This window comes from Engystomops pustulosus, chromosome 4, assembly GCF_040894005.1.
Source record: "Engystomops pustulosus chromosome 4, aEngPut4.maternal, whole genome shotgun sequence".
Classification (NCBI taxonomy): Eukaryota; Metazoa; Chordata; class Amphibia; order Anura; family Leptodactylidae; genus Engystomops; species Engystomops pustulosus.
The window spans coordinates 9,550,347-9,562,571 of NC_092414.1; the positions used below are offsets into that span (position 1 = coordinate 9,550,347).

Consider the following 12,225-nt stretch of genomic DNA (forward strand, 5'->3'; position numbering starts at 1 on the left):
GAGATAATACACACAGCGATGTCACAGTACAGGATAATATACACAGTGATGTCACAGTACAGGGATAATACACACAGCGATGTCACAGTACAGGGATAATACACACAGTGATGTCACAGTACAGGATAATACACACAGTGATGTCACAGTACAGAGATAATACACACAGTGATGTCACAGTACAGGGATAATACACACAGTGATGTCACAGTACAGAGATAATACACACAGTGATGTCACAGTACAGGGATAATACACACAGCGATGTCACAGTACAGGGATAATACACACAGCGATGTCACAGTACAGGATAATACACACAGTGATGTCACAGTACAGGGATAATACACACAGTGATGTCACAGTACAGGGATAATACACACAGTGATGTCACAGTACAGGGATAATACACACAGTGATGTCACAGTACAGGATAATACACACAGTGATGTCACGGTACAGAGATAATATACACAGTGATGTCACAGTACAGGGAGAATACACACAGTGATGTCACAGTACAGGGATAATACACACAGTGATGTCACAGTACAGGGTGAATACACACAGTGATGTCACAGTACAGGGATAATACACAGTGATGTCACAGTACAGAGATAATACACAGCGATGTCACAGTACAGGGATAATACACACAGTGATGTCACAGTACAGGGAGAATACACACAGTGATGTCACAGTACAGGGAGAATACACACAGTGATGTCACAGTACAGGGATAATACACACAGTGATGTCACAGTACAGGGATAATACACACAGTGATGTCACAGTACAGAGATAATACACACAGTGATGTCACAGTACAGGGATAATACACACAGTGATGTCACAGTACAGGGATAATACACACAGTGATGTCACAGTACAGGGATAATACACACAGTGATGTCACAGTACAGAGATAATACACACGGTGATGTCACAGTACAGGGATAATACACACAGTGATGTCACAGTACAGGATAATACACACAGTGATGTCACAGTACAGGGATAATACACAAAGTGATGTCACAGTACAGGGATAATACACACAGTGATGTCACAGTACAGGGATAATACACACAGTGATGTCACAGTACAGGGATAATACACACAGTGATGTCACAGTACAGGGATAATACACACAGTGATGTTACAGTACAGGGATAATACACAGTGATGTCACAGTACAGGGATAATACACACAGCGATGTCACAGTACAGGGAGAATACACACAGTGATGTCACAGTACAGAGATAATACACACAGTGATGTCACAGTACAGGGGGATAATACACAGTGATGTCACAGTACAGGGATAATACACACAGTGATGTCACAGTACAGGGATAATACACACAGTGATGTCACAGTACAGGGATAATACACAGTGATGTCACAGTACAGGGATAATACACACAGCGATGTCACAGTACAGGGATAATACACACAGTGATGTCACAGTACAGGGGGATAATACACACAGCGATGTCACAGTACAGAGATAATACATAGTGATGTCACAGTACAGGGATAATACATAGTGATGTCACAGTACAGGGATAATACACACAGCGATGTCACAGTACAGGGATAATACACACAGCGATGTCACAGTACAGAGATAATACACACAGTGATGTCACAGTACAGAGATAATACACACAGTGATGTCACAGTACAGGGATAATACACACAGTGATGTCACAGTACAGGGATAATACACACAGTGATGTCACAGTACAGAGATAATACACACAGTGATGTCACAGTACAGAATAATACACACAGTGATGTCACAGTACAGGGATAATACACACAGTGATGTCACAGTACAGGGATAATACACACAGTGATGTCACAGTACAGAATAATACACACAGTGATGTCACAGTACAGGGATAATACACACAGTGATGTCACAGTACAGGGAGAATACACACAGTGATGTCACAGTACAGGATAATACACACAGTGATGTCACAGTACAGGGATAATACACACAGTGATGTCACAGTACAGGGATAATACACACAGCGATGTCACAGTACAGGGATAATACACACAGTGATGTCACAGTACAGGGATAATACACACAGTGATGTCACAGTACAGGGATAATACACACAGTGATGTCACAGTACAGGGATAATACACACAGTGATGTCACAGTACAGAATAATACACACAGTGATGTCACAGTACAGGGATAATACACACAGTGATGTCACAGTACAGGGAGAATACACACAGTGATGTCACAGTACAGGATAATACACACAGTGATGTCACAGTACAGGGATAATACACACAGTGATGTCACAGTACAGGGATAATACACACAGCGATGTCACAGTACAGGGATGCAATTACCGTATTTTTCGGACTATAAGGCGCACCGGATCATAAGGTGCTCTATCGATAAATGGCTGCTAAAACATCTAGGTTCATATATAAGGCGCACCTGATTATAAGGATGAATGACCAGCAGGTGGCAGACCTGTGCACAGTTCTAGGCAGCTGTTATCTTTAAGTGCGGTTCATATATAAGACGCACTGGACTATAAGGCGCACCTTTGATTTCTGAGAAAATCAGAGGATTTTTTTGGGCGCCTTATAGTCCGAAAAATATGGTATATATTTAAATGTTCTGGTGCAGGACTTTCATGTATCCTGATGTCAAATTGTTCCTATGAGGGGAGGGGCGGAGGAGGGGCACGGACTAAATAATTATTTACCTAGATGCCATGTTAGAAGTAAACACCCCCCTCCGTGTCCCTCCATCACTCTGCATCTGGTGACCCCTGATAACCGGACCCTTCCCTCATATCCAGATCCTTCCACATGACAAGGAGCAGGGATCACTGTTTGTCTTTCTGGACCGATCAAAGAGGAGAAGCCAGTGACCTGCTGACCGCCCCTTTAAGAGGGAAATCACACACTGCTCATCTGCTGAGCTGTGTATCTAATCCTATAATGTGTGATACTGTCTGCTGAACTGTGTATCTAATCCTATAATGTGTGATACAGTGTGCTGAGCTGTGTATCTAATCCTATCCTGTGTGATACTGTCTGCTGAGCCGTGTATCTAATCCTATCCTGTGTAATACAGTGTGCTGAGCTGTGTATCTAATCCTATCCTGTGTGATACTGTCTGCTGAGCTGTGTATCTAATCCTATAATGTGTAATACAGTGTGCTGAGCTGTGTATCTAATCCTATCCTGTGTGATACTGTCTGCTGAGCCGTGTATCTAATCCTATCCTGTGTAATACAGTGTGCTGAGCTGTGTATCTAATCCTATCCTGTGTGATACTGTCTGCTGAGCTGTGTATCTAATCCTATCCTGTGTGATACTGTCTGCTGAGCCGTGTATCTAATCCTATCCTGTGTGATACTGACTGCTGAGCTGTGTATCTAATTCTCTCCTGTGTGATACTGTCTGCTGAGCTGTGTATCTAATCCTATCCTGTGTGATACTGTCTGCATAGCTGTGTATCCAATCCTATAATGTGTAATACAGTGTGCTGAGCTGTGTATCTAATCCTATCCTGTGTGATACAGTCTGCTGAGCTGTGTATCTAATCCTATCCTGTGTGATACTGCCTGCTGAGCTGTGTATCTAATTCTCTCCTGTGTGATACTGTCTGCTGAGCTGTGTATCTAATCCTATCCTGTGTGATACTGTCTGCTGAGCTGTGTATCTAATCCTCTCCTGTGTGATACTGACAGCTGAGCTGTGTATCTAATCCTATCCTGTGTGATACTGCCTGCTGAGCTGTGTATCTAATCCTATCCTGTGTGATACTGCCTGCTGAGCTGTGTATCTAATCCAATCCTGTGTGATACAGTCTGCTGAGCTGTGTATCTAATCCTATCCTGTGTGATACTGTCTGCTGAGCTGTGTATCTAATCCTATCCTGTGTGATACTGCCTGCTGAGCTGTGTATCTAATCCCATCCTGTGTGATACTGCCTGCTGAGCTGTGTATCTAATCCTATCATGTGTGATACTGTCTGCTGAGCTGTGTATCTAATCCTATCCTGTGTGATACTGCCTGCTGATCTGTGTATCTAATCCTATCCTGTGTGATACTGTCTGCTGAGCTGTGTATCTAATCCTATCCTGTGTGATACTGCCTGCTGAGCTGTGTATCTAATCCTATCCTGTGTGATACTGCTGAGCTGTGTATCTAATCCTATCCTGTGTGATACTGCCTGCTGAGCTGTGTATCTAATCCTATCCTGTGTGATACTGACTGCTGAGCTGTGTATCTAATCCTATCCTGTGTGATACTGCCTGCTGAGCTGTGTATCTAATCCTATCCTGTGTGATACTGACTGCTGAGCTGTGTATCTAATCCTATCCTGTGTGATACTGACTGCTGAGCTGTGTATCTAATTCCATCCTGTGTGATACTGTCTGCTGAGCTGTGTATCTAATCCTATCCTGTGTGATACTGTCTGCTGAGCTGTGTATCTAATCCTATCCTGTGTGATACTGTCTGCTGAGCCGTGTATCTAATCCTATCCTGTGTGATACTGTCTGCTGAGCTGTGTATCTAATCCTATCCTGTGTGATACTGTCTGCTGAGCTGTGTATCTAATCCCATCATGTATGATACTGCCTGCTGAGCTGTGTATCTAATCCTATCCTGTGTGATACTGCCTGCTGAGCTGTGTATCTAATCCCATCATGTATGATACTGCATGCTGAGCCATGTATCTAATCCTATCCTGTGTGATACTGCCTGCTGAGCTGTGTATCTAATCCCATCATGTATGATACTGCCTGCTGAGCTGTGTATCTAATCCTATCCTGTGTGATACTGTCTGCTGAGCTGTGTATCTAATCCTATCCTGTGTGATACTGCCTGCTGAGCTGTGTATCTAATCCTATCCTGTGTGATACTGTCTGCTGAGCTGTGTATCTAATCCCATCATGTATGATACTGCCTGCTGAGCTGTGTATCTAATCCTATCCTGTGTGATACTGCCTGCTGAGCTGTGTATCTAATCCCATCATGTATGATACTGCATGCTGAGCCATGTATCTAATCCTATCCTGTGTGATACTGCCTGCTGAGCTGTGTATCTAATCCCATCATGTATGATACTGCCTGCTGAGCTGTGTATCTAATCCTATCCTGTGTGATACTGTCTGCTGAGCTGTGTATCTAATCCTATCCTGTGTGATACTGCCTGCTGAGCTGTGTATCTAATCCTATCCTGTGTGATACTGTCTGCTGAGCTGTGTATCTAATCCCATCATGTATGATACTGCCTGCTGAGCTGTGTATCTAATCCTATCCTGTGTGATACTGCTGAGCTGTGTATCTAATCCTATCCTGTGTGATACTGCCTGCTGAGCTGTGTATCTAATCCTATCCTGTGTGATACTGACTGCTGAGCCGTGTATCTAATCCTCTCCTGTGTGATACTGTCTGCTGAGCTGTGTATCTAATCCTATCCTGTGTGATACTGTCTGCTGAGCTGTGTATCTAATCCTATCCTGTGTGATACTGACTGCTGAGCTGTGTATCTAATCCTATCCTGTGTGATACTGACTGCTGAGCTGTGTATCTAATCCTATCCTCTGTGATACTATCTGCTGAGCTGTGTATCTAATCCTATCCTGTGTGATACTGTCTGCTGAGCTGTGTATCTAATCCTATCCTGTGTGATACTGACTGCTGAGCTGTGTATCTAATCCTATCCTGTGTGATACTCTCTGCTTAGCTGTGTATCTAATCCCAACATGTATGATACTGCCTGCTGAGCTGTGTATCTAATCCTATCCTGTGTGATACTGCCTGCTGAACTGTGTATCTAATGCTATCCTGTGTGATACTGCCTGCTGAGCTGTGTATCTAATCCTATCCTGTGTGATACTGCCTGCTGAGCTGTGTATCTAATCCTATCCAGTGTGATACTGCCTGCTGAGCTGTGTATCTAATCCTATCCTGTGTGATACTGTCTGCTGAGCTGTGTATCTAATCCTATCCAGTGTGATACTGCCTGCTGAGCTGTGTATCTAATCCTATCCTGTGTGATACTGCTGAGCTGTGTATCTAATCCTATCCTGTGTGATACTGCCTGCTGAGCTGTGTATCTAATCCTATCCTGTGTGATACTGACTGCTGAGCCGTGTATCTAATCCTCTCCTGTGTGATACTGTCTGCTGAGCTGTGTATCTAATCCTATCCTGTGTGATACTGTCTGCTGAGCTGTGTATCTAATCCTATCCTGTGTGATACTGACTGCTGAGCTGTGTATCTAATCCTATCCTGTGTGATACTGACTGCTGAGCTGTGTATCTAATCCTATCCTCTGTGATACTATCTGCTGAGCTGTGTATCTAATCCTATCCTGTGTGATACTGTCTGCTGAGCTGTGTATCTAATCCTATCCTGTGTGATACTGACTGCTGAGCTGTGTATCTAATCCTATCCTGTGTGATACTCTCTGCTTAGCTGTGTATCTAATCCCAACATGTATGATACTGCCTGCTGAGCTGTGTATCTAATCCTATCCTGTGTGATACTGCCTGCTGAACTGTGTATCTAATGCTATCCTGTGTGATACTGCCTGCTGAACTGTGTATCTAATGCTATCCTGTGTGATACTGCCTGCTGAGCTGTGTATCTAATCCTATCCTGTGTGATACTGCCTGCTGAGCTGTGTATCTAATCCTATCCAGTGTGATACTGCCTGCTGAGCTGTGTATCTAATCCTATCCTGTGTGATACTGTCTGCTGAGCTGTGTATCTAATCCTATCCAGTGTGATACTGCCTGCTGAGCTGTGTATCTAATCCTATCCTGTGTGATACTGTCTGCTGAGCTGTGTATCTAATCCTCTCCTGTGTGATACTGTCTGCTGAGCTGTGTATCTAATCCTATCCAGTGTGATACTGCCTGCTGAGCTGTGTATCTAATCCCATCCTGTGTGATACAGTCTGCTGAGCTGTGTATCTAATCCCATCCTGTGTGATACAGTCTGCTGAGCCATGTATCTAATCCCATCCTGTGTGATACTGTCTGCTGAGCTGTGTATCTAATCCCATCCTGTGTGATACTGTCTGCTGAGCTGTGTATCTAATCCAATCCTGTGTGATACTGACTGCTGAGCTGTGTATCTAATCCTCTCCTGTGTGATACTGCCTGCTGAGCTGTGTATCTAATCCTATCCTGTGTGATACTGCCTGCTGAGCTGTGTATCTAATCCTATCCTGTGTGATACAGTCTGCTGAGCTGTGTATCTAATCCCTGCAGCTGCTGGAGCTACAGATGCGGCTGCACAATGATCAGATGCTGCTGGGAGAGGCGCAGGAAGACAAGGAGCGCCTGCTCCGGAGGGTGGAAGAATTAACCTCCGAGGTGACGTCACTGGAGAAGAAGGTAGGACCACGAGGTGCAGCCCAGGCCTGGACACCCCCCCAGGATCCAAATCCTAAAATGTTGGACCATGATGCTAAAGTGCAACTCAGGGGATGTACACATACACGTATGCCCCTCCCATTTGTCAATACACCCAGCCAATCAGCTGGATGGAGAGGGGTCACATGATGATTCGGGGTGGTTGTACGTCTTGATGTTACTTCTATGGCGTTGTAGCTGCAGTACGGCGCCGGCGCCGCTGATCTCGCCCCCTCCCCCGCATGCGGCAGACGTGGAAGTCGTAATATGCTAATGTGATGGAAGTTGTTATAAGGCGGCACAGAATGTTCTGACTGCAGCGCGGTCCCGGGGGCGAGCGGGGGGCTCAGCGCTACTTTCATCTATGCACAAGGGGGAATTGTCTGGGAGAGGGGATTGTGAGCGAGGCCGGGGGAAGGTCAATGTGATGTTACTGATGTAGCAGAGCGGACTTTGTCATCTTATTGTGGCCTCTACACCCGACATATATACCCGACTCCTCTACACCCGACATGCGTGATTCCACTACACCCGATGTATACACCCGACTCCTCTACACCCGACAAATATACACGACTCCTCTACACCCGACATATATACACGACTCCTCTACACCCGACATATATACACGACTCCTCTACACCCGACAAATATACACGACTCCTCTACACCCGACATATATACACGACTCCTCTACACCCGACATATATACCCGACTCCTCTACACCCGACATATATACCCGACTCCTCTACACCCGACATATATACCCGACTCCTCTACACCCGACATTTATACACGACTCCTCTACACCCGACATATATACACGACTCCTCTACACCCGACATATATACCCGACTCCTCTACACCCGACATTTATACACGACTCCTCTACACCCGACATATATACACGACTCCTCTACACCCGACATTTATACACGACTCCTCTACACCCGACATTTATACACGACTCCTCTACACCCGACATATATACACGACTCCTCTACACCCGACATATATACACGACTCCTCTACACCCGACATATATACCCGACTCCTCTACACCCGACATATATACCCGACTCCTCTACACCCGACATATATACCCGACTCCTCTACACCCGACATTTATACACGACTCCTCTACACCCGACATATATACACGACTCCTCTACACCCGACATATATACACGACTCCTCTACACCCGACATATATACCCGACTCCTCTACACCCGACATATATACCCGACTCCTCTACACCCGACATATATACCCGACTCCTCTACACCCGACATATATACCCGACTCCTCTACACCCGACATATATACCCGACTCCTCTACACCCGACATATATACCCGACTCCTCTACACCCGACATATATACACGACTCCTCTACACCCGACATATATACCCGACTCCTCTACACCCGACATATATACCCGACTCCTCTACACCCGACATATATACCCGACTCCTCTACACCCGACATATATACCCGACTCCTCTACACCCGACATATATACACGACTCCTCTACACCCGACATATATACACGACTCCTCTACACCCGACATATATACACGACTCCTCTACACCCGACATCTACCACTCCTCTACACCCGACATATATACACGACTCCTCTACACCCGACATCTACCACTCCTCTACACCCGACATCTACCACTCCTCTACACCCGACATCTACCACTCCTCTACACCCGACATATATACACGACTCCTCTACACCAGACATCTACCACTCCTCTACACCCGACATCTACGACTCCTCTACACCCGACATCTACCACTCCTCTACTCCCGACATCTACCACTCCTCTACACCCGACATCTACCACTCCTCTGCACCCGACATATATACACGACTCCTCTACACCAGACATCTACCACTCCTCTACACCCGACATATATACACGACTCCTCTACACCCGACATCTACCACTCCTCTACACCCGACATCTACCACTCCTCTACACCCGACATATATACACGACTCCTCTACACCCGACATATATACACGACTCCTCTACACCCGACATCTACCACTCCTCTACACCCGACATCTACCACTCCTCTACACCCGACATATATACACGACTCCTCTACACCCGACATCTACGACTCCTCTGCACCCGACATCTACCACTCCTCTACACCCGACATCTACGACTCCTCTACACCCGACATCTACGACTCCTCTACACCCGACATCTACCACTCCTCTACACCCGACATCTACCACTCCTCTACACCCGACATCTACCACTCCTCTACACCCGACATCTACCACTCCTCTACACCCGACATATATACACAACTCCTCTACACCCTACATCTACCATTCCTCTACACCCGACGTCTACCACTCCTCTACACCCGACATCTACCACTCCTCTACACCCGACATCTACCACTCCTCTACACCCGACATATATACACGACTCCTCTACACCCGACATCTACGACTCCTCTACACCCGACATCTACCACTCCTCTACACCCGACATATATACACGACTCCTCTACACCCGACATATATACACGACTCCTCTACACCCGACATCTACCACTCCTCTACACCCGACATCTACCACTCCTCTACACCCGACATCTACCACTCCTCTACACCCGACATATATACACGACTCCTCTACACCAGACATCTACCACTCCTCTACACCCGACATCTACGACTCCTCTACACCCGACATCTACCACTCCTCTACTCCCGACATCTACCACTCCTCTACACCAGACATCTACCACTCCTCTGCACCCGACATATATACACGACTCCTCTACACCAGACATCTACCACTCCTCTACACCCGACATATATACACGACTCCTCTACACCCGACATCTACCACTCCTCTACACCCGACATCTACCACTCCTCTACACCCGACATATATACACGACTCCTCTACACCCGACATATATACACGACTCCTCTACACCCGACATCTACCACTCCTCTACACCCGACATCTACCACTCCTCTACACCCGACATATATACACGACTCCTCTACACCCGACATCTACGACTCCTCTGCACCCGACATCTACCACTCCTCTACACCCGACATCTACGACTCCTCTACACCCGACATCTACGACTCCTCTACACCCGACATCTACCACTCCTCTACACCCGACATCTACCACTCCTCTACACCCGACATCTACCACTCCTCTACACCCGACATCTACCACTCCTCTACACCCGACATATATACACAACTCCTCTACACCCTACATCTACCATTCCTCTACACCCGACGTCTACCACTCCTCTACACCCGACATCTACCACTCCTCTACACCCGACATCTACCACTCCTCTACACCCGACATATATACACGACTCCTCTACACCCGACATCTACGACTCCTCTACACCCGACATCTACCACTCCTCTACACCCGACATATATACACGACTCCTCTACACCCGACATATATACACGACTCCTCTACACCCGACATCTACCACTCCTCTACACCCGACATCTACCACTCCTCTACACCCGACATCTACCACTCCTCTACACCCGACATCTACCACTCCTCTACACCCGACATATATACACGACTCCTCTACACCCGACATATATACACGACTCCTCTACACCCGACATCTACCACTCCTCTACACCCGACATCTACAACTCCTCTACACCCGACATATATACACGACTCCTCTACACCCGACATCTACCACTCCTCTACACCCGACATATATACACGCCTCCTCTACACCCGACATCTACGACTCCTCTACACCCGACATCTACCACTCCTCTACACCCGACATATATACACGACTCCTCTACACCCGACATCTACGACTCCTCTGCACCCGACATCTACCACTCCTCTACACCCGACATATATACTCGACTCCTCTACACCAGACATCTACCACTCCTCTACACCCGACATCTACCACTCCTCTACACCCGACATCTACCACTCCTCTACACCCGACATCTACGACTCCTCTACACCCGACATCTACCACTCCTCTACACCCGACATCTACCACTCCTCTACACCCGACATCTACCACTCCTCTACACCCGACATCTACCACTCCTCTACACCCGACATATATACACAACTCCTCTACACCCAAAATCTACCATTCCTCTACACCCGACGTCTACCACTCCTCTACACCCGACATCTACCACTCCTCTACACCCGACATCTACCACTCCTCTACACCCGACATCTACCACTCCTCTACACCCGACATATATACACGACTCCTCTACACCCGACATCTACCACTCCTCTACACCCGACATCTACCACTCCTCTACACCCGACATATATACACGACTCCTCTACACCCGACATATATACACGACTCCTCTACACCCGACATCTACCACTCCTCTACACCCGACATCTACCACTCCTCTACACCCGACATCTACCACTCCTCTACTCCCGACATCTACCACTCCTCTACACCCGACATCTACCACTCCTCTACACCCGACATCTACCACTCCTCTACACCCGACATCTACCACTCCTCTACACCCGACATCTACCACTCCTCTACACCCGACATCTACCACTCCTCTACACCCGACATCTACGACTCCTCTACACCCGACATCTACCACTCCTCTACACCCGACATCTACCACTCCTCTACACCAGACATCTACGACTCCTCTACACCCGACATCTACCACTCCTCTACACCCGACATATATACACGACTCCTCTACACCAGACATCTACCACTCCTCTGCACCCGACATA

At 46.9% G+C, this 12,225-nt stretch overlaps 1 protein-coding gene across 3 annotated transcripts in view; it reads left to right on the forward strand.

The window, feature by feature from the left end:
• The window catches only part of LMNTD1 (lamin tail domain containing 1), an 81,575-nt gene that overhangs the window by 35,840 nt on the left and 33,510 nt on the right, over positions 1-12,225 (forward strand). For all 3 annotated transcript variants that reach the window (XM_072145078.1, XM_072145077.1, XM_072145076.1), the window contains one exon: positions 7,279-7,404. In XM_072145078.1, the coding sequence (XP_072001179.1) occupies positions 7,279-7,404 (126 nt within the window). The remainder of the gene's footprint in view (positions 1-7,278; positions 7,405-12,225) is intronic.